Source organism: Aotus nancymaae, unplaced genomic scaffold (genome assembly GCF_030222135.1).
Source record: "Aotus nancymaae isolate 86718 unplaced genomic scaffold, 86718_ANA_hifiasm-v0.15.2.pri h1tg000108l, whole genome shotgun sequence".
NCBI lineage: Eukaryota > Metazoa > Chordata > Mammalia > Primates > Aotidae > Aotus > Aotus nancymaae.
The window spans coordinates 43,986,658-44,014,123 of record NW_026988523.1 but is presented as its reverse complement, the minus strand read 5'-3'; the positions used below and the strand labels follow the sequence as shown (position 1 = coordinate 44,014,123).

The following is a 27,466-nucleotide window of genomic DNA, read 5'->3' as shown; positions in this document are numbered from 1 at the left end:
CCGTACTAGATGTGAAATGTTTAGCAAGTTACTTATCCTCTTAAACCTCAGTTTCACGATCTGACGGGAATAATGCCTACCTCATAGGATTGTTATGATGATTCAATTCGTTGAAGAGTGTGTGTGTGTGTGTGTGTGTGTGTGTGTGTGTGTGTGTATGCACTTAGAACAATGCCAAGCATACAGAAGTGCCCAATAAATGTTAGACATGTTATTATTTTTAAAAATACCCTAAATGCAAATGTGGCATCCTGGATTGGGTCTTGGAACAGAGAAAAGGGCATTGGAAAAAAAAAAAACTAGTGAAATACCAATAAAGTCTGGAGTTTAGTTAATAGCAGTATTCCAATGTAAGTTTTTCAGCTTCGATAAATCTACCAGTGCAATGTGAGATAACATTAGGGGGACTAGATGAGAGGTACATGAGAACTCTGTGTATCTCTGTAACTTAGTCTAAAATTATTCCATAATAAAAAGTTTGTCAAAATTCTTATTATAACTGATATTCATTGCAGTCTCACAATATCCCTATATAAGTACTGTAGTGATTGCCATTTACGGATGAAGAAACTGAGGCACACAAAAGTTAAATAACTTGCCCATGGTCACTCTTAGTTCTGAATGACAAAGTAGGAATGATTGGTGGGTTGGGATTTAAATAGAATGCAGTAATAAACACTTATTTTGTGTACGTTATCACCCTTTATGCTGTGTCAGTGGAGAATACTGAAGACAAGTGGTCTCTGCTCTCAAGGTCATTATAAGTAGGAAGCCCAAGTTCACACAGTGCTAAGTGCAGAATTGGGGATGGAGATCCGGCTCCTGAGTCCAGACCAATCTCTTAAGCATTGCACCAAACAAACTGGGGGGCAAGTGGTGATTAGAGTCACATGCAATTCACAGTGGAAATGCAGACGTAAAAACAGGTCTGGTTGGGGGTTTAGAGACAGCTAGCTTTATGGCTGGGGGTTTGATCTGAGTCTTGAACATGAGCATAGTTTGATCTGAGTAGAGCAAAAAGGAAAACCTGGAGTGGGTCTTGAGGCCTGGGTTGAGCCGACCCTCTCTTCTCTCCCTTTCCCAGGCCTGAGTGCAGGACGTGCTTGTGTACACGTGGCTGTTCTGTTTAGTACTTTGTGACAAACAGTAGCTCAGAGTGCACAGGGCATGGACTTTGGCACGGGCCCAGCAGTTGCTCTGCTCTTACTGTCTGTGATTGTGAGCTGGTGACTTCATCTCTCCGTGCCTCAGGAGAATGATGGTAACAATGATCACCCGACCTTGTTGTTGCCGACATTAGCCCAGGGGAAATGCATATAAAGCTGGGCATAATGCTGGGCACTTGGGATGGACCCAGGAAGTGGTGGCCACTTCTATATGGCCAGGCTTATATGATGAACGCTTGGTTGTGCTGCTGAATATTTATATTTCCTGTAAAGGAAAGAACATGGACTTTGGGAGGCTGTGCTACCAGTTGGGTGACCTCAGTCAGTTGTTTAACCTGTTCAGGCCTCAAATTTTTATGGTAAAATAATATGAATATTATAGGATTGCTGTGATAACTATGAGACGGAGTGTGAAGACGGCCCATGGACACGTTCCATTAATGTTATCTCTTATCATTTCCTTATATTTTTCTCTATTTGATTAGTATTAACCTTAGCTTCCACTTAAATTGTTTGATCTTTAAGGAAGATCTTAAATCTTGTATTTCTTGTATCCATCCCTCCAGCACTTAGTTTGTGGACATAATAGGTACTTATTAAACACGAGTTGGCTTACTTTTGGGGCAGGCTTTCTTGGTATTTAGATGCATCCAACAATATTTCTAGATTTTGTTCTACCTCATCCTGCTGAGCTCAAGGAGTCATCCTTGGGCTGGTGAAGTGGGAAGGGACCAACCTGTGAACTGGCCACCAGAGATTTTATTAATTTTACTAGTAGGTTTCAATGTCTATGACAGCTCCAAGGTGGGGGCAAGAGAGAAAGCAGGGAGCCTGGGGGAGGCACATAAGATGGTGGTCTCAGGCAACTAAATAAGCTTAGGGAACTCCTGGGACGAGGTCGTCTGGGTTTGAAAAATCCGCCTGCTGACTTCCACCTTAGTCCCGGCCTCGTCCTCGTCCTCTTCGCTCGACTTGCGGCGGGTGTTCTGGTAGAGCACAGCACACACACCTGTGAGCCAGGCGGCCACAGTTCCCGCGGCGAAGATGCAGAGGCCGATGAGCAGCAGGAAGATGTAGTCTTTGAGGTCCAGGTGCGTGATGCACATGTACCGGAGTGGGTTCCCCACTCGTGTGATGGGCCACCCTGTCAGCTCTGTGGGCTCCACACATGTGGCATTGAGATCATCTAAGAAGAAAAACACAGCAGGTAGGGTGCTGAAACAGCATGACTCCCAGAGTCCTAAGGCCAACGGGGATCTGGAGGAGCATCTGGACCCTCACTGCTCAAAGTGTGGTCTGTGGGCCAGCAGCATCGACATCACCTGGACCTTGTTAGAAATGCAGACTCTCAGGACCCACCTGTGACCTCCTGAATCCGAATCTGCATCTCAACAAGACTGCCAGGGTATCTGTTGCACATCAGAGTTTGAGAAGTACTGGGCCTGGACTGTTCCTTGTCCCCAAGCTTTGCTGCATTCAGGCCATGAAAATGCTTCTTAAGGATCCTCAAGGAAGGTGAGGCCACAACAGGGGCGGGGAGGTTGGAAGCTTAGGCAGGATTGCCATGGAGCGTTGACATGCCCCTGTCCTTCACCAGTCACCTTCCTCTCGCCCCTCCCTAGCCTCCATCCCAGCTTTCCCTTCACCTTCTCCCTTTTCCTTTAGCAGTAGCTGAGTCCAGCTCGGCACCACTGGCATCCCCCAAGAGCCTCGCAAGCCACTCAGCTCTAGGGAGAGAGAAGATTCCCTTGAAATGTTTACTGTGTGTTTTACCCGCTCCCCACTTTCCCGCATGACAAGCCAGGGGAGCTCAGGGTAAAGAGGTTGCCAACAGGGAAAGCAGTTCTGCTTCTCAGTGGTGACGTCATCCATCACTGGCTGATTACGTCATGACATGAGTCTTCAGTCATTCTTAGCAGCTGACTCAGCTTCCTGGCTACTTCTCTCAGCACCTGCCCATACCTAGTGCCATGGCCTTCAGTATATAACAGAAAGAAAAGTAGGCTCTGGAGGTAGACAGGCCAGGATTCTAATCCAGACTCTGTTACTTGCTGATTTTGTAAACTTCAGCAAAATACTGGATTCTCTTTCTGAATTCCATTTCCTCATCTTAGCAGTGCAAAGAATGATACTTCTTCTCAGAGTAGTCAAGAGGACTTATCGACATAGGTAAGAAGGCAGGGGATTGTGCCTCAAGCACAGAATCCTTGGAGCCCTATCATTGGCCTTGCATTTTTCTAACTCCATATACACTGCCATGCTGAGGCTGAGTGCTTGTGGTGAGGCACTCAGGTGTAGGTATCCGGTATACCCTAGATCCTTGAGCTCCAGCTCAGGGCTGAGGCCAGGGCTTGAGACAACCACAAAGAAAATTATAATAGCAGCCAGTATTTGCTAAGCTCTTACTATGCACTAAGTGATTTACAAATATCTCATTTATTTCTAATAATAACCTTGAGGCACATAATATTATTTTCTTACAAATAAGGAAATTAAGACTCAGGAGATCCCATAACTCGAAGGTTCTAGATAACTGCAGGATCTAGATAGGAGAGAGAAGACAGAAGACAGAAAACCAGTGTGAGCTTGTTTTGCATAAGTGGGATTTGCAAACAGGAGCTATTGTGGAGAGGAGCTTCCTCTAAATTTCAGGGCAGGAACTGCCTGACTAGTGAAAACATCACTATCCTTGGTGACCTAGGATGTTAGGAAAATCAGGTTCAGTTACGGAAATCCTAATGGGGGCTGGAAGCAGCATTTCAATTAAAAGTACAGAAGTAAGTTGACTGAGGAAAAGGCACTTGGGCTTATGGGGGGCTGAAAAGAGCTGTCCTCTTCACTTGGACGCTGTTACCTTCCTCTGGCTTCTGTATCAGCACACCTACAGCAAAGTCATTTTGTTTTGCTCAGGAAGATGGCCTGCAGTGTGTAATGCTGTTTAGGACTCACTCTCAGAACAAGTTGTAGATGCAAGAGGGGAAGCCGGTGCAGGAACTGTGTCACACCCACTGTTTGTAATGATTACAGAGGGAGGGAGAGGAAGACACCTCTCTCTAGACTGAGTATGGGATAGTGGCCCTCAAAGCAAACCTGCCCCACCAGAGGGCTCTCAGATAGAGGGAAAGGGGTTGAGCGCTGAAGTCACAGGAACACAATTATGCCTCTGGACTTCTTTCCAGTCAACCTGGTTTGAGGACCTCTGTGGCTTTGCCCAGGAGGCCTGAGCATGGGGCTCCAATGAGCAGGGGAGGCGCCTGGGAGCTCTCCAGGAATTCTATCCAGAGAGAGCTCAGGTCACCTGCCCAAACCGTGGGAGACACATGAAACTATAAAGAAAGATGTATTTGAGAAAGGAAAACAGGATTTGGAGGGTCTGGGATGTGTCTAGGGGGGTTTATCTCATTCTATTTTTAAAAAGATTGGGCTTTCAAATTGCAGCTTGGGCGGCAGAGATGAGACTAAACATCACACACATTTCCCCATTTTGGAGCATTAACTTTGAAAGGAGCAATTAGGCAGTGATTTTAATGCATTGTTAGGCTGCTAAGTGAGGGATGTGGGTGGCTTTGTTGGGAGGGAGGCCTGGGTTTCTCTCCCGCTGAATTCTCTCCCCCTCTTCCCAGTCGCAGTCACTGCCAAGATCTGGGCTCTCCTCTCCCAGGCTCCCTATCTCCATTGTTTCCCTTTCCCAGCTCTGGGCCATTTCACACACTTCTGCCAAATTGCCTTCCCCAAGTACAGCTCTTCCCAGGCACACACTGGCTCAAAACCCTCCCCTAACCCCCTGTGAACTTCAGAATAGCACCCAGACCATCTGGCCTGGCATTCAGAGCCCCTCAGCATCTACCCCTTCTCTCCTCTTCCCCCCTTACTTCTCAGCACTGCTGGTAACCATTGCTCCAATCAAATTAACTGCATATTATGCCTTGATTACATCTCACCCTTGCCCACATCTGTAGTTACCTTTGTTACACTGCTCTTTTTGTATCAAACGCCTCATACCCCTGGTTTTGCAGGATCATGTTCTTTCCATCTTTTAAAATCTAGCCTGAATGTGTCTATTCCGAGGATATCTTCCTCAGCCACCTTGTCCTCAGAGCTCAGAGGATATGTGATTGTTCCCACTCGTGAACTCATCCCTAGCATTTCCTTATGTTATTCTTAATGTACCTATCACATTCCATCTTGCATGATGGTTATTTACAATGTGCATCCTTTCTCCCTTACTAGATGGACTTTTAGCTCTTAAAGGCATAAACCATGTCTGATCATTATTGTTCTTGTCCGTAAGAGCTAGCATTCATTGACCAAATTGGGTAATTCTTAAAAATGGGGGATTTTCTAATATATATATTTTTAATTATGAGAGTCTAGGTTAATCCTACTATTCTGGTTTAATTCTATAGAAACATTCTCTGTAATTTTTGATCCTTTGAAATTTCTTGATAATTTGCTATATGGCTGAATGTAAGGTCAATTTTAGTACATTTTCCATGTGCTACAAAAAAATTATATAGTAGATCCTCTAATAATGCTGTTTCATTCTATGTCATTTTGTTGCAATGTTAATGAGAAAAAAAAAAATTCCCAGCCAGGGCCACTGTCTGTATGGAGTTTGTGCAGGCTCCCTGTGTCTGCATGGGTTTTCTCTGGGTGCTCTGGTTTCTTCCCACATCTCAAAGATGTGCATATTAGGTGGATTGGCGTATCTACATTGTACCAGTCTGAGTAAGTGTGAGTGTGTATGTGTGGCCCCCAGTGACATGGCGTCATGGCCAGGACTGCCTCCCACCTTGCACCCTGAGCTCCCCAAGATAGGCTCCAGCCACTCACAACCGTGAACTGAAATAATTAGGCAAATATTATCTTACTTGTTTGTATGAATCTTTCTTAAATGTTTGTATGCTTCATATTTCATTGCTAAATATTAGAAGCGTTTTTTTTGATCTTTATTTAGAAGTTTGGTGATGTTTCTGTGACTGGAAATAAACTATAGAAGCTTAAGTCTTCCTTATGTCAATTAGCCTATGGTGGAATTCGTTTTGTTATATGTCATTTGCTTAAAGTGGCAGTTTCCAAGAACCTATTGATATTAAGTGAGGACTTACTGTATTCTTCGTTGAGTACATTGTTCTATGTAAGTGAATTAGGTTGTGGTGGTGTACTAATTTTCTATATCCTTATTGACTTTTTATTTATAAACATCTATTGTTTCTTAGTTATTATTAGACTATTGTCTACTAGTCCCAGTAATTATGTAAAATTACCAGTTTTTGCTGTGTATTGGTCCACTCAATAGATTTCTCTCAAGTTTTGCTCTACAATTTTTTTTTTTTTTTTTTGAGATGGAGTTTCAATCTTGTGGCCCAGGCTGGAGTGCAGTGGCACGGTCTCAGCTCACTGCAGCCTCTGCTTCCCAGGTTCAAGTGGTTCTCCTGCCTCAGCTTCCCGAGTAGCTGAGATTACAGGAATGCACCCCATGCCTGGCTAATTTTTGTATTTTTAGTAGAGACGGGGTTTTACCATGTTGGCCAGGCTGGTCTCGAACTCCTGACCTCACATGATCCACCTGCCTTGGGCTCCCAAAGTGCTGGGATTATAGGCGTAAGCCACTGCACCCAACCTTGGCTTTACAAATTTTAAAGCTGTGTTATCAGGTGCATACAAAGTTATAATTTTTATATCTTCCAGGTAGAATTACCTTTATGTCATTGACCAGTATCTTTCATTATCTCTAGTAATGCTTCTTGCCTTGAAGTTTACTTTGTTTAACATTAGTATGGCTGCATTGAATTTCTTTTTGGTTAGTGTTTTTATTGTGTATCTTTTTCTGTCCTTTTACTTTTAATCTTTCTATGTTCCTATAATTAAGGCATACTTTTGTACGCAGTATGTTTTGTTTTCCTAGCTGGGTTTTATTTTTCATCCAAGCAAGCAAACTTTGTATTTTAATCAGCCCATTGACATTTAATGTAATTACTGATATATTTGTAATTATATCTAGCATCTATTTTTTTTCCATTTGTCCCACTTATTTCATGTCCTTTTTCTAACGCTTTGTTGCCTTCTTTTTTAATATATAGAAAAAAATCGTTTCTCTTCCTTTTCTTTAGCTCATTAACCATACCTTCTTTTCCTATTCTAGTATACTGTCTTTACAGGTTTTATACCCATCTACTGATCCTGGAGTGCCTGATATGTGTTATGTTCTATATAAGTTGTTTTACAAAATTAAGCTCTAAGCTCTACTTCTGATCACCCCGTAGGGTAGTTTTAATTATTCCCATGCTATGGAATGAATGAACTGTACATCGATTCTTCCTTCTCTGGCTTTCTTGGTTTCCTTGCCTCTCACACAGGGGGTTAGCAAGTACTGTTGTACATGCTGTGCACTGCAGAACTCCAGGAGGCTCCATTTATATTATCAACAGGTGACCCAGCTTTATGCCATCCCTTCCCTCAGCCTCACTCCAGTGGCCCAGGGCATTAACTACAGTGGTCATTAATGTTGAACGTCTTACTGCAAATAGTTCCTAAGGAAATGTAACCACCATCTGGTTTATTTCTGTACACAATATTATTGCTTAAAGGCAGAAAACCTCTTTGTCAGAATCAGATGCATGGATGAACTATGTGTCTGGGGCCTGGAACCACACCTGTTACTGTAGAAGCCCAGGAGGCCTCCCTTTCAGAAAATAGTCTTGAACCCTCTGGTTATAAGGGGAACTGCTTCCTTCCTTGGTCTGCAGTTCTGCCTAGGGCTCTGCTGCAGGTTCCTAGGGACTAAGTGCCCCCAAAGGAGCCAGGCCATGGGCAGCCTGCGCCGAGCCCCTGTGGCAGCTTGCTCAGGAACCTTCTGGACTGACTGGAGGGGGCGAGCATCTGGGCGGTGGCAATGGAAAGCAAGAGGGTTGAATCTGAAGGTGCTGCAGTTACCTCTCAGTGAGTAAATATGTTTCTGTCAGCTTAAGCAGTTTGTCAATCACTTCATCAACTTCTACCCTGGACTTAGAGAAAAGCCTAATTTCCCCATTTTTTCATATTAAGCCCCCATCCACCCAAATATCACCGGATGTACAGTGCTTTGCCTTCTGTTCTTTGCAAGCTAAATTATGGTTTTTGTCAGGGAAGTTGATTTGCCACCTATTCATTTGTCTGACTCCACTCATTAGATTACAGATGCTATGAGGATAAGGATTTTTGTCTGTTTTGTTCACTGACATCTATCAGGATGCTGGAGCACAGGGTGTTTGTTGAATGAATTGGTTGTTATTTAAACCCTTGGGCTCACTGTCCTTTACATAATGCTTGGCTGGAAGAAAGGGAACCTGGGTGGTAGAATACCACAGGTGGGTCAGCTGACCTTGGACTGCCTCAGACATTCTACACTGGGTGAGTACCAATCCCTATGAGTCTGAGGAGGGTTGAGTGAGCTAAGTGAAGCTCCAAGGAGGCAGGAACGGATGCTCTCTTGGACCAAATAGAGGAATAAACCTTGAACTGGGAAGGGCACCTCCTCTGTCCTCTGAGACTGAAGAGAAGGAAACAAGAGAAAGAGTGTGACGATAAACTGTTGCAGACATGATATCAAAAGGTAATTAATTATTATGATTTCCAAATTGCTTTTTGACAACTGTTTGAGGGCAGAGATCCTTTTTCTGTGCCCTTGTATCCTTAGTGCCTGGCACATAGTAGGTGCTCAATAAATGTATGTTGCATGCCAGGGTGAATTACTGGTCTGATCTCCCACAGCACTTTTAAAATGCTAATGTCTTTGGCCTGTTGTTTAGGACAGGTTCCGCAAGTGAATTTGAAGGGATCACAATTATATATTCTGTTGTACTGCGGGTGCCCAGAGGAGATGATTCCCTAGAAGGAAACCTAGGTTGGGCAATATGGCTGCTCAAGAACACCAAAGCCAACTGGCCAGCTAGGCCCCCTTCTCAGACCCTCATGCACGAACCTATGAGAATTTCAAGTCCTGGCACTGGCTTCTACCTTTGCCTTTCTGGAGCTCCATTTACTCATTGCCCAGCTGTCATCCAATGATGGCATAAGCCAGTGGGCAGCAAACTACAACCTGTGGGCCAAATCCAGCCTGCTGTTCTGTAAACAAAGTTTTATTGGAACACAGCTTTCCCATTCTTTTACATATTTTCTAATGCTGCCTTCACCCTAATGGCAAAGTTGAGTAGGTGCAATGAAGATCCACAAAGCCTAGAATATTTACTATTGGCCTTTTATGGAAAGCGTTTGCTGACTCCTGGTCTAATCCATCCCAGGCACCTTAAAACCTTAAGGATTTGTGTTATTTGGGCTTGTACAAAGTACTATTCTTATCTGATATTCATAATTTCACCCCCTGGTATGTAGAGTCTATAGATTTTTAAAGGTTAAAAGTGATTCATAGACTCATGGAACATGTAGATGAGACCTTGATGTTCAGCAAGTTCAACCTGATTATTCTTGTGCTTTACTGGTGTTTTAGGTTACAGAACTGGGCTTGTGTATAACTGGTTGCATGTGGTCATGATTCAGAGGCAGAAAGCTTTCTTTTTCTCATAATTCCTTCCCATGTGCTTGTCAGTACCCAGAACTCAGTGGGAGATGAAACCTTTCATTTCACCAATAAAATAACACTCAAAGTGTAAGTTTTCTGAAAAAGAAGCAAATGACTTAATCCCTACTCAGGGGTATCCCCCCTGCTACCACCTTTTGGTGGGGTGAGGGGAGCAAGCTGTATGACGGGGCTGGGGGCTGGGACCAGGTGCTTCTTAGAAGTTAAAAATTAAATTTTTTTCTAGTTTCTTCTAAGTTTGGCTTAATAACTACCCAACTACTCAGAAAAATCCAGAGAGTAGATAGTTGTCCTCATGGAAAACAAACCATTCGTGGAACCCCAGGAGCTGAAGGGCGCCACCATTCACCAGTCCACCAGTCCACCAGGAAGAAACATGGGAGTCCTGTTTGCCTCCTTTTTCACACTCCACGTTCAGATCATAAGCAAACCCTGTTAGTCCTACCTTCAAAATGTGTCCTGATTCTTACCTCTTCTTATTACCTGGATCATTGCCCTGGTCCCTGCCACTGTCCTCTTTTGCCTGAACTGTGTTGGCCTCTGAATGTGTGTCTTTGCTTTTTCTTACAATCTCTATGTGGAGACAGCAGTGGGAGTAATTTGTAATCACAGATCATGTCACTTCCCTGCTCAAAATCCTTCCATGACTTCCCATCACACTTACAATAAAATCAAAAGCCTCTCCATTGCTTATCTACCCCATGTGATCTGGCCTCAGTAATTTTCTATCTCATTCCTTTCCTTTCTCCTCTTCCTTCACTCTGCTCCAGCCATACTCACTTTCTAATATGTCAAACTCATTCCAGCCTAGGGCCTTTGTGTTCGTTCTCCCCTTGGTCTAGAAAGACTTCTTCCTCCCTATATAATATTGACATGGCTTCGCTCTCACTTTATTTCAGTTCTCTGCTCAAAATCACCTCTGTAGCCCCACTGAGCCTGAAGTTCCTGCCTTGTTCTCAGTCTCAGGCACACTCTTCTCTTCCCCTCTCTTATTTTCCTTCATGACACTTGTCATTATTTAACATTATGTCATGTATCAATTTATTTATTGTCTTCTTCTCCCACTAGAATGTAAATTTCATGAGAGCATGTCTGTTTCTGTTCACAGCAGTATGCCCCGTGCCTGGCCAAGGCGTTGGCATCCGATTGGTACTCAGTAACTGTCAGTGAATGCATGTACTCAGATAAAAGTCTGGGTTCTTTACCCCTTTGTAAATGTCATGTAGGGATAACAATGCCTGTGCCTCACCTCAGCCAAATGCTGTGACCAAAGCATCTCGGCTGTTAGAAGAAAATGCATTGAAAATTACAAGGGTTTGTCTAACATGACTTTAATTCCAGTCTTAACTATGTTTTCATTGGATGCATCGGATTTTTAGTAATTCTCTTATTTGGGTCGAGGAGAAGGCCAGATTCACCTGTGTGATCAAAAAAGCTATCATTGGCCAGGTGCAGTGACTTAGGCCTCCCAACACTTTGGGAGGCCAAGGTGAGCGGATCACTTGAGGCCAGGAGTTCTGGACCAGCCTGGACAATATGGCAAAATCCATCTCTACTAACAATGAAAGTGTTAGCTAAGCATGGTGACACAAGATTATAGTCCTAGCTACTTGGGATGCTGAGGATCACCCCAGCCTGGTAAGTCGAGGCTGCAGTGAGCTGGGATTGCACCACTGCACTCCAGCTTGGGTGACAGAGCAGTAGGAGTCTGTCTCCAAAAAAAAGAAAAAAAAAACCCACAAAAACTATCATTGCATATGGGCCATGCAGCAGGTTAGGTGTTTTTTATGTTACCATCTTGGAAGCTTTAACACCCCGCTGAAGACCTCAAGAGCTCTGGGACCCCCAAGTTGAACTCCTTGCCTCTGCTCACCCTGTTTGTTTCTGCAAACTCACACTGCTCCACCCCTTCTCTGCATCTCACGTGAGACTCAGACTCACCACCAGGCAAAAGAGTTTGTAACAACAATGACAGCTAGCATTAATTGAACATTTACTATGCACAGTTCTAAAATCTTCATGTGGGTTTCTTCATTTAATTATCACAACTTGAGGTAATAGACACTATTTTATCTGCGTTTTGCACATGAGAACCTGGCTTGCGTAGAGATTGTTGCCCACAGTCAGGTAGTTGGCGAGTGACAGAGGCGGGATGAAAAGCCAGGTGGCCCACATCCAGAGCCCACCTTAGTGTTGCCTGTTCAAGTAGGACGTGAGCATCTCAAGGATAATGGTTATTTTATAGTCACCTAGTTGATTAGTGTTATGGAAGCATCATAGAAAACATTAAAATGTGTACTTTATAAAGTTGTTCTTTGTCTCTTACCTCACTGAAAGAGAAATACAGGCACCAGGTGGTCCCCTCATTTGTATTTGTCCCCCATCATCACACTCCCCCATCTTTGCTTACCTTCACCTTCTCTGCAGTCCCAGAGGACAGAGGGGATACTGCTCTCCTTTCAAGGATTACCTCTTCATTTGGTTCTGGAGACCATCCATCGATTTCTGTCCCCTTGGGGATTTCATCCTACCAGTGACTTCCCTTCTTTCCTATATCTTTGTCCTTTTTCTCTGCGTCAACTCTTTCCATCAGCAGATAAGCATGTAGCTGGATCTCTTTCCTCCTAAAAATCCTCCTTCTTCATTTGTTTTCTCTCCAACTAGCACCCTGTTCCCTTCAGTCCACAGCCACTCTTTCTAGAAGAGTAGTTGACATGGTTTATTCCTTCTTATCTTTGATGTTCAGCCCATAACCGATTATGGATTGGTATTCACTCCTGTTATGCCAGCGGAACTGCCCAAGACATCAGGGATCTCTGGTGCTAAATCTAATGGACAGTTTTCAGTCCTTGCCTTACCTCTTCCCACTTTTTGGAACTCTTTGGCTTCCATGAATTTACCCCGTTCTAGTTTCCTTTGTCTGGGGGCTCCTGCTGTCCTACATGGGTTGCTGTTTCTTACTTGACCCTTTGGTATATTGTATTCCGTAAAGCTTCTGTACTTGGCCCTTATTATCTTCATTTGAAACTTTTTCCTGATTGATCTCATCTTCTGTTAGGTTTCAATGATCACTAATGAGTTGATGATCTCCAAATAATATGTATGTTTTATGGCCTGTTCTCTATTCTGAATTTCAGGTCAGAACATTCAAATGCCTAGTGATTTACAGGGACCTCCCACTCAGTGAGGTGGAGATGGGACTTGGCTTATCTTCTGACTTCTTCACTGCCCTCCTCCAAGTGTGTTTTTGTCAGGAAAGCGCCAACACTGTCCAAGCCAAAGTCTTGGGAGCTACTGTTGACTTCTCCCATTCCTTTATTTTCTGTATATCATTCATTCACTCAGCAAACACTAGCTGAGCATTTTCTCTGTGTTAGGCCTGCGCTTGTTTCTAAAGATTCAGATTTGTTCTCATAGAGCTTCCAGTCTATCAGAGAAGACAGATGTTAAATAAATACACATTTATTTATTAGAATTGTGCCAGAAGTTACACAGAGAGTACAAGAAACTATGAGAGGAACTAGTTCAGTCCCAAATCCTGTTGTTTCTGCTTTCTGAATGGTTCCTTCTCCAGTGTCTACACCTTCTGCTTCCTGAATGGTTCCTTCTCCAGTGTCTACACCTTCTGCTTTCTGAACGGTTCCTTCTCCAGTGTCTACACCTTCTGCTTCCTGAATGGTTCCTTCTCCAGTGTCTACACCTTCTGCTTTCTGAACGGTTCCTTCTCCAGTGTCTACACCTTCTGCTTTCTGAACGGTTCCTTCTCCAGTGTCTACACCTTCTGCTTCCTGAACGGTTCCTTCTCCAGTGTCTACACCTTCTGCTTCCTGAACGGTTCCTTCTCCAGTGTCTACACTTTTTGCTTCCTGAACGGTTCCTTCTCCAGTGTCTACACCTTCTGCTTCCTGAACGGTTCCTTCTCCAGTGTCTATACCTCTCTTCCTCACCGTTGCTCTAGGCTGCCATACTGTCTGGCTCGAATGCCTACGGGAGCCTCCTTCCTAGCCCTACCTCCAGCTCGCTGGCCTCCCAAGACTTCTTAGGATATATCATGTGTTCCCCAGAAAATCATTCAAGGCCCTTCCTAGCTGGGCCCCCATCCTTTTTTCTACCTGCATCCGTCCATTGTAGGATTACCTCAAGGATGAGGAGCTTTTCACCTTTAAAGATGAGGAAACTGAGGTTGGCTGCTTTGGCCAGACTTGAACTGCTGTTTTCTAGAGTCCTGAGTGAAGCTGGGTGACCTGAAGGGCCAGGTGTAGAGATCTGGCGTTTCTGAGCTTGGAGTATCCTTCGATCACTTACCTAATCTCAGGGATCCAAAGTGGCCTGAGTCAGGGAGTGTGTCAGAATCACCCAGGGGTTCCTAAACGTCCCATGCTTGCTGCTCCTATCCCTTCTTAGATTTTCTGGGTGGCTTAGGGATCACTGACTCAGTTGTACTCCTCTCAGCTCCCTCCTTGCCCTTGGAAGGCTGCTCTTCTGGCTTTCAGCAGCCTTGGAAGTCTTGAAACTGCCAGCTGCCCAGCCATTTTTTTTTTTTTTTTTTTTTTTTTTTTGGCCTTTGGTCTTTAATTTCCCTGATGGAGGACATGGGTAAGCATTGATAGTGGAATAATGTGAGGACCTGAATTCATTCTGGAAATCTTAAGTTTGGGCACAGTTGTGGATGACTTTGTACTTGGTAGGTTGAAATGGGGCCATTGTCCCAATACAGCAGTCTTGAATACGGGATGATATAGCCTCGTAATGAAACTAAGATGTTCTCTGCTCAAAACGCCCTCAAAATGACTTGGACCTGAAGCAGCACATGACTCAACCCATCTGCTCCCTGCAGATGGCCCTGAGTGGCTTTGTCCACTGCCTCTGCAGCACCCTTGCTCGAGCTCTCTGACGTGTGGGCCCCACCATCAGGCTCATTTAGGACTGGGGAAGGCTATAAGAGCTGACACAGAGGGGACTCTCTGTCCTCAAACTGCCCCCCTCTTGCCCCTAGTAGCCTGTCACTTTCTGAATTCTCACTGTTTCTGGTTGTTCCCTGTCAAATTGCAAATGCTCCCTGAGGGGATATTTCAAAACACTAGTCATTAGCATCTCAGAGCAAATTGATTCATTTACTAATTGGAACAGCCGCTAAAGGTCCAGAACACAGGCCATTGTTCTAGGGTTCCTGAAAAGTGGCCTAAGGACCACCTGCATGAGGAGTTGACTGAATCAGAACCCCAGGGCATGGGACATGGGACCTGGGATTCTTGTGCTCATTAGAGTTTAAGAAGCACTGTTTGAGCAGGTCTGGCCTGGGAGGAATGTCTGGGACAATGAGTTCCTTGGAGTGAAGGCATTGTTTTAGTGGAGGGTGCTTATATAGGAAGTGGGAGAGTGCAGGAGTTGGAGGCATCTGCTTCTAATTGAACTTCCTAATTATGTGATGTAGCCTCATCACTGGGAACACCTCCACCGCAGCACTTGCCACTGTGCACTTGCTCACCTGGGACCCTGCCTGCTGAGTGCTGCTCTCCTTTCACCTCCTGTGTGCTGATCTTTCTATTTAGGTCCATAGGCTACCAGCTAGATGAGGTCTTTGAGAACAGCTAACCCAACTCCTTTATTTTAAGGACAAGAAAAGTGACTCTTGAAGAAGGAAAGTGACTTTCCCCATATCACACGGTGGCATTTCTGGGGTCAGGACAGGGCTTCCTGGCTTTCAGTTCTCTCTTGTATCCTAGATTATCTTATTCAAGACAAAAATTATGCCTTTTTTCTCTGTGCCACTCCAGCATTATAATGCAGTGTTGGGCACATAATGAATATACAATAAATGTTTCAGAGTTAAATGGATCATGATGTGCTTGACAGCAAGGAAATATGATGGCATCAGGGAAAAACACTGAACTTAAATATCAGGATATCTGTGCTGGGCTTGTCTCTACAGCCCCTTACCTCTGACTCTGGATTCTAAAGTTCCACCTTAAATATCCTATGTTAAAAGTCTACCCTGACCAGTATGGTAGCTACTAGCCTTACGTGGCTATTTAAATGTGCTGAAATAAAACAAAATAAAATAGGTAGTTCATTTGTACTAGCCAAATTTCAAGAGCTCAATGGACACATGCGGCTAGTGACTACTATATCGGACACCATATATATAGACCATTTACCCTGTGGCAGAAACTTCTGTGTGAGAGCATTAGGCCAGACTTTGCGGGTGGAGGAGAATGGGATGTATGAGGCCAGGTTTTGTATGTTGTGGAGCTGAGAGTTTGAGTGAGTTTTCGAGAACATTCTGAAAGCCATTCGACCCTGTCCCCTGAGGGAAATCAGATATCCTGGGAAGAACTCAGTGATCACTCTCGCCTTCAAATAGCATTAACGACTGGAAAATAACAGTTCTGGCTAGGAATTAGTCCTCCTACTGGCTAACCTGGGCCAAAAAGGAAATGGAATGTGTGGGGCTGTTTTCAGTCTGTATTGATCAGGGCTCAGTAGAGCACCATGGCCAGAGACACACAACAACACACCTCCATTTCTGCTGTAATTTTTGTGTTTAAAAAGTGACTATAATGGCTGGGCGCGGTGGCTCACGCCTGTAATCCCAGCATTTTGGGAGGCCGAGGTGGGCGGATCACGAGGTCAAGAGATTGAGACCATCCTGGCCAACATGGTGAAACCCTGTCTCTACTAAAAAAAAAAAAAAAAAAAAAAAAAATTAGCTGGATGTGGTGGCACATGCCTGTAGTCTCAGCTACTTGGGAGGCTGAGGCAGGAGATTGCTTGAACCCAGGAGGCGGAGGTTGCAGTGAGCTGAGCTTGCGCCACTGCATTCCAGCCTGAGCAAGAAAGACTCTGTCTCAAAAAAAAAAAAAAAAAAAAAGGTGACTATGTTAACTCTTTGAGAACTGAACACTTTTCAGTACATCTGGTGAGTATGCCATTGGAGAGTTTCTTTTGATTCAGACCTTTGATAATAGCACCAAATCTCTTGCCAACTTGAGAAAGTTTTGATATTCTTGTTTGGTGTAGCCTTATGATGAAATAAAGGAATGAAACACTTGGCTTCTTCTACAACCCCTCTATGGGGGGTGTCCTTAGCTAAAATGTGACACAAGGGAAGCATATGATATTGCCTTCATTTCTTTTCTTTTGAGACCTCTCCACTTCCTTCCTGCACCTCTGTTTCCTTCAAGGTTCTTCACTGCTGCAGGATTAATTTTAGCTAATCAAATTCCCAAGAATTAACTCCTCCTTCTGATATGAGAGCTGATAAAGGCTTAGGGGCACTTGTGTTATTCTTCCCAGGAGTTCATGTGTTTTTACAGGGTCTTTTTCAAGATCATGACGCATATTTGGGACCCAAAAGGATGAATCTCTAGTGGCTAATTTAAGCTTAGTGGTGGACAGTGGATAGGGAGACCCTGGGCAAAAGTATTTATTGCTCAGTTATACCATGTCAGTGATGTCTTTCTCCCCAGGCCAGAGAAGGTTGCCTACACATCCCTAGGATGTTGCCTACACATCCACACCTGCCTCTGGAAGTGGAGCTGGTCTTTAGGTAGAGCTTTGGTTCTAGATTCAGGTGACTCAGGAACAGGCACCCTGTTGCTGCTGGTCCAGCCCCCAGGTCTCATGGCCCAGGCTGAGACAAAGCCTTGATCTGAGCTTCTGCTTTTGTTCTCTAGGGTCTGAACCCCCATGTTCTAAACTTACCTAATAATACCCAACTTAGCCAAAATGTGCAAAGGTGTGTCCCGTCCCTCCAGGATTCTCCTTGCCCCATTTTATTAGGGATTAGAGTCCTAAAGGCAGCTGCCCACCTTCCCACATCCTGTCTATATTCCTACCTGCATCTCTATAGTCCTGTTTCTAGACAGGGTGCATTGTCCTCTAACACCACGTATACCAAGCCTTCCTGAAGTCCACTGCTTATCTGAGGGACCACGTGACTGCTTTCTGCTATTATACTGTCTTAGTATCCTGTATCTTTCCTCATCTACCAATCATTTATTTTTTGATGCTTATAGTGTGTCAAGCTTAAATGCTAATGGTACTTCATAAATGTTCTCATTTCATTTTATGACAGCCCTAGGAATGTTGATTCTATTATTATCCTTGTCTTCAAGATGAGGAAATTAAAGTTCAGAGAGGTTAAGTAACTTGTCTTATATCCTACAGATAGCATCAGGGCTAGGATTATAACCTGTTGATTTTATTCTAAAATCTGAGCTCTTAACACTGGGCTCTGCTGCCTGCAGGGTGGCTGTCCTTCATTGCCTAGAGGACAAGTGTCTGTCCTAAGTGCCTGTTACTCCAGTAGGCACATGCTGGCCTCGTTTGCCCTGCCCTGTTTTGTTCTGTTTCACCCAACTAAACTATGGCACAGATGTATGCAGATGACCCAGAGTTACGTGAGTCTCCATATGCAGCCTCAGGGTTCTTGGTTAGTTACTTACATGAGCACTTGTTTGGCACATGGTAGGTACTCATAAGTATTTAAATAGATGAATGGATGGACTCCGTTGTAGCATGGAAGTCCTTCATTGTATTGCTTTTCAAGGAGTATATATACGTGTGCACTCTCACATTGCCATTAATATTACACCACAGTGAACATTTCCCATTGCTAAGGGTCAGTATTTCCTTGGGTCTAAAATGAACCTGTTTGTGAACTGGATTCTGTCTTATAAACAACCAGGCTACTCAGCTTATTTCATAGAAATCTTCTATATCCTGAAACGTGCACTTATGTAGAGAGATTCCTGGGCTCCATGCTAGAATGTGTCAAAGATCACCATTTTGATAACAGATGTGGTATAAATAGGTGGACTTAAGTTTGAGAGTTCACCAAGAATGTTTGCCAATAGTGAAGATATTTCCACCTAGCAGAGATCATGAATCATCATAGGAGAGTCAAATGGACTCAGTATCTTTTTTTTACATGGAGGTCTGGCTACAGGGCAAGTGAAGCAGCTAATGAATTTTACTGTCTGTGTGTTCAACTTTATGGGTGTGCACATATCTGTTCATGTGTGTGGGCATGAATCTGTACATTTATGTATGTGTATGTAATATGTGGGTGGGCATGTAAGTAGGTATGTATATATATACGGTATATACGTGTAGTATGTAACACATGTATATATGTGTGTGTATATATGGTATAAATGTATTATATATAGTATATGTAAACCTTTGTTTGCATATGTGTGTGTATGTATGTGTGTTTGTGTGCACATTTGTGATTGTATGTGTGTATGGGAAGGGAGAACCAGACTAATTAGGGCCCAAATGAGAGCAAACGCTAAGGTTAGATTTACCCTTTAGGAGTTGGGGTAGACTGGGGTGAAACCTGGGTTTGCAAAGGAAGTATAGGCATATCAATGAATTTATGATAGTTAGTGCTTATTATCCAATGAAAATGATCTGGAGTCAGTTCCAGGTGGCAGCCAGATAAAAAAATAAAGCTCAAGTTTAGATGCTGTAGCCATATGTTTGTAATACGACTTATATTTATAACTAAACTCACTTAGAGGAAGACAGTTAGGTAATTCGAGGATTTATGAGATAGTATAGCCTTGTGGAAAAAGACCTGCATTTGAAATCAAGAGGTTCAAATAACGTTCCTGCCATTTATCAGCTGTGTGATTTTGGGGAGGTCAACCTATTTTCTCATTCAAGGATAGGGTTAAAAATACCCATCCTCGTCTCCTCCACAGGCTGAGGGCACAAATTTCAGTGTTGGTGTGATACTCACACTAAAGAAAATGAGGTACCATTGTGGAAAAATGGAGGGAGGTGAGTAAGTTGGCAGTTGTGGGCACATGTGTGGGGTCCCACGGCTGGGGGACGAAAGCTTTGTCTACCTCACAAAACAGACTCTTCATTCATGTTGAGCTTATGAGCTTGACAAGATAGACACTCCTTTCTGATGTCTTGGAAACTATGCAGTGAAAAAGATTTACTTTGTGGATTGAACTGAAGAGTCAAGGAGTCCAAAGTGGTCAGCCTGAAAATTCTGAGAAGATACAACTGTGCAAGCAGAAATTTGATGAAGGGAGATGAACTGGGAGGTGAAATGGTCGGCTTAGGTGCTGGGGTGGAAGCCGAGCTATGTCACTCTTGTCAGCTGGGGTGGGAGGTCCCCCTTGCAACCTGATGGGCTCTATTCAAGAAAAAGTGCATGTGTGGTGGTGAGGGGCAAGAGAAGACAACGCCCTTCCACAGGTGAATTTACAGGAAAATGGACAGGGGAGAATCCCCTTTATGGACCATATGTCATGCATGAGGATGATTAATATTGGCCCTCTTTAATGGTGCTTTCTAGAAACTATCACAGCACCAGTTTTGGAGAAAAGTAGAACACATTATCTCTGGCTCCTAGAGATGGTGTTGCAGAGAGGCAGGGCAACCTACCCGAGATAACTGCTTCTGTCTTCTAGTCCTGTTGGAAGGTGGTCTGACAAAGTTAGTTCCCTTTGATTTACTCCAACAACTCAAGTTGAAATATCTGGCAGTAGGGCCAGGTGTCTAAGGCACAACATTTAAGGAGGCACTGACTCGCAATGTCTCAATCTCGGTGCACTTGCTCTCGGTGCCTCCTTAAACTTTGCCTCCTAAAAGCCCTGCTTGCTCATCCCAGTCCAGACCCTGCCATGAGGACTTTTTGAGACCTGCCCATTGGGAGGCCAGGAGGGCACGTTTTTCACTTGCTGTCACCACTTGGTTCTCTCTCCCCCAGTTCTTCCTGAAGTCTGTCATTCTGGCCAGGATCATTCCTAGGATATTGCCACCTGGGCAGGACTTCATGGTGGAAACTTCAGGACTTTTATGAAGCCAGCTCTATGAAAACATTTTCAAAGACAAACACCCAGGGAAAGGAGAGAAGATACGGTTTTAACAGGGTTTGATTTCCTACCCAGAGTCCAATTTTGCTGGATTACATCAGTGGCTCCAGGCTTTATGTGAGGAGTTATTTCTCGTATTTCTGAAGCTCTGACTTTACTGAGTAAAGTGCTATTATTGGGGGAAGAAGAATTGGAGGATAAGGACGAGACAGTAAAGTCCCTAAGACAAATAGGGAATGAGGCACAGGGGCCGTGGCAGGTTGGGGAGGACAGTGGGTTGAGTGGCAGCAAGGAGCTCGGAAGTCTCCCAGATAAGAGTTAAGAGATTCTGTCTGTAAGACTAGAATCTCTCCGCTTGGCACCGTGAGCACTGGGAACCCTTTTCCACTGATTCCTGCCATTCTCTCCTTCTGTAGGGGGCCGGCATCTTCAATACAAGGCAACTATCAAAAGCCCTTTCTTCCTTCTTCCCTCCTCCCTCTCTCACTGTCTGGGTAGCTCACATGCCCTTCCTTCCATCTGCATATTAAACTTTCCCTTCTATATATCATATTCTTACTGAATTCTCTACTGCTTATGAATGACTGAACTTACTTTTTGATCCTGGAAAAATTCAGTTGTTGAATTAAACAAATTAAAACAGTTTACCAACAGAATACAGTGTCCCCGTATTACCTTATCACTTTGCAATTACTTTATCATTTCTACACACATCATATATTTGATGCAACTCTGTACATTAGGTAATATTATTGTCCCCACTTTATGGATTAGAAAACCAAGGCTAGGGAGAAATGGTGACATTTTCAAGGGTAGCCCACTGGTAAGTGCTGAGTTTGGGACCAGAACTCAGCGCTTTGAATTCCTGTTTCAGAACTTTTTCTTACTGCTTCTCCAGTCACCCCAAGGGTGGGCCCTGCAGAGTAATAAGAATGCTCTCAATCAGCTTTACCCAACTTTCTCTCCCACTCTGACCATCTTTTGAGTTCACCTTTTCTGGAGCCACTTCCATCACATCCTCTTCCCCACACCCAATCAAGCCCTCACCTGAGGGGTCCATATGGGACACTATTAAGAAGATGGCGAAGTCCAGGAAAGAGCAGTTGCACTTCCAGGGGTTTCCACTCAGAAACAGGGTCTCGAGAACAGGGAGGTGGTGGAAGGCATCACTGTCCAGGGTCCGCAAGCCGGTATTTCTGAGGTCCAGGTACCTCAAAGAGGTGGTGTTGGCAAAGGTGAACTTGTGAAGCGATAACAGGTGAGGGTTGTTGGCAATGTTCAGCTGCACCAGGTTGCTGAGCACCGAGAAGGTGAATGGGGAGATCGAGGTCAGGTTGTTGGAGCTGAGGTCAAGGTAGATGAGTTTCAAGACCCCGATGAAGGTGTAATCCATCACCTCTCGAATCCGGTTGTTCTGACAGTCCAAATAAACAAGGTCACTGAGGAGTCCTAGATGCATTGCTGGCAAACTAGTGATTCTGTTCTCGTTCAGGAACAGCCTCCGGGTGTGCAGGGGTATGTCAAGGGGGTATTCGGTTAACTGTCTCCCTGTGCAGATTACTTCTTGGGCTTGACACAGACAATTATTTGGACACTTTGACCCTGATACCAGCCCCATTCCAAAGGAAAAGAGTAACCACCCAGGGCCAGGGCCTGAAGCAAGGGACATAGTAAGAAGCCACAACCACCCTCCTTCCACCTTCCTGCGGGCTCTGTCCCTCTGATCCGAAGGCTGCCGGGAGGGGAGTGGGGCGGGGGAGGGGCGCTGGAAAGAACTGTAACACTTTAGCTTTGTGCAAAGCAATTTTCCATTACAGGAGAACTGAACAGAAATTGAAACGCGAGGCTCACTGCCCTGCCGCCCAGCTCGGTGGCTTTGCCACTCGCTCCCAGACTGCCACTGGAAGCTTGCCCATTTGGCAGCTTTGAAAGGTCTCACCCTTTCCCTGCGTTTGCAAGTGAAGGGGAGCCAGGGGAGAGCCACATGACAATGAGATGGCCAGTTGACACCTTTGTGATGTCAGCAGCCTCAGGAGACTGTCTGGCTGAGGGAAAGAGATTCCTCTCTCCTTCTGGGTGGTGTGGGGGTGTTTTGTGTATCTTGGTAAGCTGGCTGGAGCTCCCTGGGGAAAGCTGGGGCCTCATGGGTAGGGGCCTGCAGCATGCGTGTGTCGGGGACCAGGCTGGGTTCAGTGTGTGGATGTGTATGGTATCTGTACCCTCTCCCCATGGAGCTGTAGTAGAAGATTAGGTGACACTGGACCCCCTAATCTGCAGGCCATAGAGGGAACATGGGACATCTCCAGGCCAACTCCTTTTCTTACTGATGAGCAGAGCTTGAGGTCAGTTCTCAGCGTGGGTCTTTTCTTGGGTATTGATTTGAATGGGTGCCAGTTTTTCAGTGTTGTCAGGAGAAGATGGGAAAGGGGGTGCTTCCTTTGAAATGAGGCAAAGGAAATTCCTCTGATAAAGTGGTACTCTTTTAAGACTTTATTCCTAGGATGTATACATCTCTCTCTGCATTTGGAACATATATATATGTGTATTTTATTAAAAAACTATTTGAACAAGTATAAGCTACTCCTCCTTACACAAAACCCAAATGTATATTTTAAAAAATCTGATGCAACAATAGAACTGTTTTTTTCACCACTCGTATTCTCCTAGGACTTTTAAAATAGGGCCTCTCTAGTACTTCTAGTGTGAATTTATATTCATTAATTACTTGTCAGGCGTTGGGAGTCTTTTTGGAGGGAGGGATAGAAAACCTGGAAGCTGAAGAGATGCATCAGGCAGAAATAAAACATCTGAGGAACTGAAATTTTTATTTTTGGGAAAATTGGGTTTCATTTTTTAAAAGCATTCATGTATAACTGAGTTGTGAATATTAATAACATGTTGAAACCTACCAGTGACTGGCACCTGGTATGTAATAAATGTACAGTGAATGAACGATGAGAGAATGTCTCTGATGGTTTGCTTCCTTCTCTTGCTTCTTTGCCAAGAGAGAAATTAATAAAGTCAAATGGATTTGTGGCTGGTTAGCTAATGCTTGATTGTTTACTTACTCAGCATTCCTTGGGTGACTGGCTGTGAATTAATATAATGACTTAGGCTTGTTTACCAAATTGAAAGTGACCTTCTTTAAGTAGACATTTCAAATACTTAAAATAATGACCCAAATGATAGCTGTAATAATTGAAGCATGACTTAATTGATAGGGTAGCCACCCTTTCCTCATAATTAAAACAAATTCTATTAAAAAAATAAGTTCCTTCCTAGATCTTATGTGATTGCTGAGGAGAGAAACCTGGCACATAAAGTCTATAGAAAAGAATTAATTTCCAGAGTGACTGCTCTGGGAGCTGTGGCGAGGGTGTGTTTTGTGGGTGGAGTGTGGCAGGGATGGTTTGTTTGGAAGGGCTGTGTTTGTTTTCTGCTTCCGTTCGATGAGAGATGATCACTGATTCACCTGCCAAATCACCATGGACTGATTTTGCTGATGTTTCACCTTTTCTTTTACGCCTTTCTCCCTCTTTCTGACTTTCCCTCTTTCCTTCAGTGAGCCCCGTCTTCAGGTTGCCCTGTTTCATTTCCAGCCTCCTTATCCACACTAGCTTTCTCAGGATTGTAGCCTCAGGATTGGATTTACCTGTTTGGCTGTATGGTTACAAGTGCTCTACTTAGAAAAGTCTTAGGTAAATATATCATGCTAAAGGTTATTCATGGACACTAGTCAGCTGTGCCTGACTGTGGAGTGTTACCATTTTAACAAAGCACTATGAGTGGTTTAACCTCAGGGAATATTCCTTTTGTTTGAGGTAGCTGTATTTTTTTGATCCTGAAGTCTGGACACTCACTGGCTTGTTTCAGCTTTGCCAGGTTAGACCACATCTCTAAAGTGTGTACCTCATCTCTGAAGTGTTTACCTTTATTGAGTTCAATAAAGAATAAGTAGACTCGACAAAGGATATAAATATAAAATGTAGCATTGCTTGAATTACCTGATTTCAGAACCTTAAATAAATTTTGTTTTCGAAGAACAGCTTGTGAAACTATTATTTCAGAAATCCTGCATTGGGAAGTCCTAGATAGGCTGTTTGCCCTTGGTTGAAGTGCTTAATTTCTCTGGGCTTTATTTCTGTCATCTCCATATTGAGGTAAATAAAGTAGATAATTTCCAAGTGTCTTTAGGACTTCAAATTCCTTCATAACGAAAAGGTTTCAGGCACCACCCAGCAACCAGTAGAAGTATTTTGGAGCCAAGAAGCCTTCCTACTCCTAATCACACTGTGTAGCCCCACCTATCAGGTGGTTGCAAAAAGGGAATTCTCCCACCCCAGCGAGCGGCTCATGCAACTTCAGCTGCAGCATGGTCGCCCTTAGTGTGTGCAGCTGTTTTATTAGCCTGCCCCTTTCCCCTGGGTAGCTGGTGTGCCCATCCTTCCAGGAGGACAGGTGGAGTATCAAGTGAGCAGTCGGAGGGGCCCCTCCTATCTCATACAACCACGCTAGCTGACTCTGCTCTCAGGCAGGCTCCTATTTTTAGCTGTAACTGATGGAGGCACTTCTTCCCAGCTTAATGATCCCTCTCAGGTGCCATCATGCCTCCAAACAGCTCTCTGGTGATCCAAAGGACAGGTGGGCACAGCCCCTGATATCTTACAAGGAAGAGGCTGCGTGACATAGGGCAAAGTGAACACAATTGAGATACTGAGGCAGTATGACTCCGTGACCTCTAAAGGCCTTGACTCTCTTTCTGTAAAACAAGATAGGACATTCTCCAAAGGATTTCCCAGTTTTAAAATTCCATCAAGCTTCGGTTGTGAAGGGAGAGAACAGATGATTGAAGCATCAAAGCTCAAACAATCAAGACAGAGTCAAGTGATTACAAAGCAGACCATGAACTTTAGCTAGTAAATAGCCCACTCAGCTACCTGGGTACGAGTGCTGAGGGATATTTAATTTCGGCATGCTTTTATTTTCTGAGGAGAAAAACAGCAGAAGGAAATGCACGTGCCATTTTATTCAGTTGAAATTGCCAGTGTGCTCAACTTGGGATTTACATGGGGTTAGCAATGTAGGAGCACACAAGTCAGTACTTTGGTAAACTGCTCCCCAGGCAGGGAATGTTGTGGGTTCAGGTCTAAAGAATGTCACAGTCTCAAGGACTTTGGTGTAGGAGCCGCTTACGGTATCCAGTTCACTCCAGACTTTTGGCACTGCCTGGGCCTTCTTCAGCAAAGTCATCTCTCAGCAGGTGTGGGGCTTCGGGACCATGGTAAGCAGATGAAAATAAGCAAGAAGTTCAGCCTGAAAGTGGGAAAGTAGTTCCAAAACATGCCGGGAGGGCTGAGGTGTAAGGGCTAAGTATGTATGTATCTGTCTATTCCTGAGCCTTGGTTCTGTTTGCAGTGTCAGCTGCTAGAAACTATTTTTGTCTTTTCCCTTCAGGCTGCCGGAGTCTCCACTCAGGAGATCGGACCCTAACAGAGTAAAGGCCAAAAGAAACCACTCCCATTTGTTGCATTCCCCAGGGATGTCTTTGATTTCCAGGCTTCATCCGCATTCTACACTTCTGCAGGATTCATGATCTAGAGGAATGCAAAGGGAAACCTGTAAATTGTGTACCCTTTTTCGGGGCAGAATTGGATCATGTTTTCAGCTTATAGCAAATCAATGTATTGTTGCCCATGGCTCGGCTGCTGTGTAGCAGTCCTTATGCCTGAAACTTGATTTGTGACTTTGCCAATAATGGCAGCTGTCTAAGCCCATTCATTTGGGAAGAGAATTTGGATGCTTTAGAGGTGCCTTGTAGATTTCAGTATGGGAGAGAAAACTGTGGTGTAGTGTGAGCTTTATAGTGAGAAGATTCGTCACCATGTGACTTTGGACACACACTTTAGATTTATGGGCTTTGATTTTCTCCTTGGTAAAATAGAGATGATGAATATTGCTTTTCCAGTGTTGTTACAGAGATTGCCTGTGATTTAAGGCAACACGATAACCACCATTTACTACTTACCCTGTGTCAGGAATGTGATCCTCCCAGGGACCCAGTGAGTCATATTGCATGACCCTCATCTTATGAATGAAGAAACAGAAGCTCCAAGAGGTGCCACTTGCCCTTAGGCATAGAGCTGGTGAGTGATGGAGGCTGTATTGGAACAAGAAGTTTTACTGCTAGGCACAAGCCCTTAACTACTGAGCTGTACTACGGCATCATGTGCAAGTGCCTCAGAATGCTCATTACTGTTTTCATCAGCTCCGTGAAATACAGTCTCTCTCTAGCCCTGAATGGTGCCTTGTCTCCACACCAGCTCAAACTACTGTTTGTAATATGCTTTATTTATGCTTTGGGTTTCCTTGTCTTTCAGAAGACTTATGATACTTTTCAGGCTTTAATTTCATATATTAACCTTTGAAATTAAGGTTTATATATATATATATACACACACACACACACACACACACATATACATAGATAGATATATATATATATTTTCTTTTTGCAGGTAAAGAAACTTAAGTGGAAAAACAATTTGCCTAAGCTTACTCAGAAAATGAGTGAATATCTAGGTACCTAGGCTGGTGAGAATGTAGCTAGATAGAACATCGATTTCCTAATGATTTTGAAAGGCGATTTCTTTTCTGGCTGGGCTGGCTGACAAAGAAACGATTGGAATGATGCGATGAGGGCTATCTCATCACAATATTCCTGAAAGGACAAAAGGACAAATGGAGCAGGAGCAAGGGGATTCATAGGAAGAAGGCTTGCTCTCCTGTGGGCCTTGCAGAGCATCGGTACTTCCCACCTAGAACTCATGAATCCACTTCCACAGGTAAGCTCTTCCTAGCACTCTACTTCCTGTACACACTGAAAA

The 27,466-nt window shown here is 44.0% G+C and overlaps 2 protein-coding genes across 2 annotated transcripts in view; one reads left to right on the top strand and one right to left on the bottom strand.

Annotated features, from left to right (window-relative positions):
- The window catches only part of RXRG (retinoid X receptor gamma), a 195,545-nt gene that overhangs the window by 29,333 nt on the left and 138,746 nt on the right, over positions 1 to 27,466 (top strand). The window lies entirely within an intron of this gene.
- On the bottom strand, positions 1,911 to 22,549 carry LRRC52 (leucine rich repeat containing 52). Its single transcript, XM_012468902.2, has 2 exons — positions 21,630 to 22,549; positions 1,911 to 2,352 (listed from the first exon to the last, which is right to left on the bottom strand). The coding sequence occupies exons 1-2, from the start codon at positions 22,249 to 22,251 to the stop codon at positions 2,033 to 2,035; spliced, it is 942 nt and encodes a 313-aa protein (XP_012324325.1). The 5' UTR covers positions 22,252 to 22,549; the 3' UTR covers positions 1,911 to 2,032.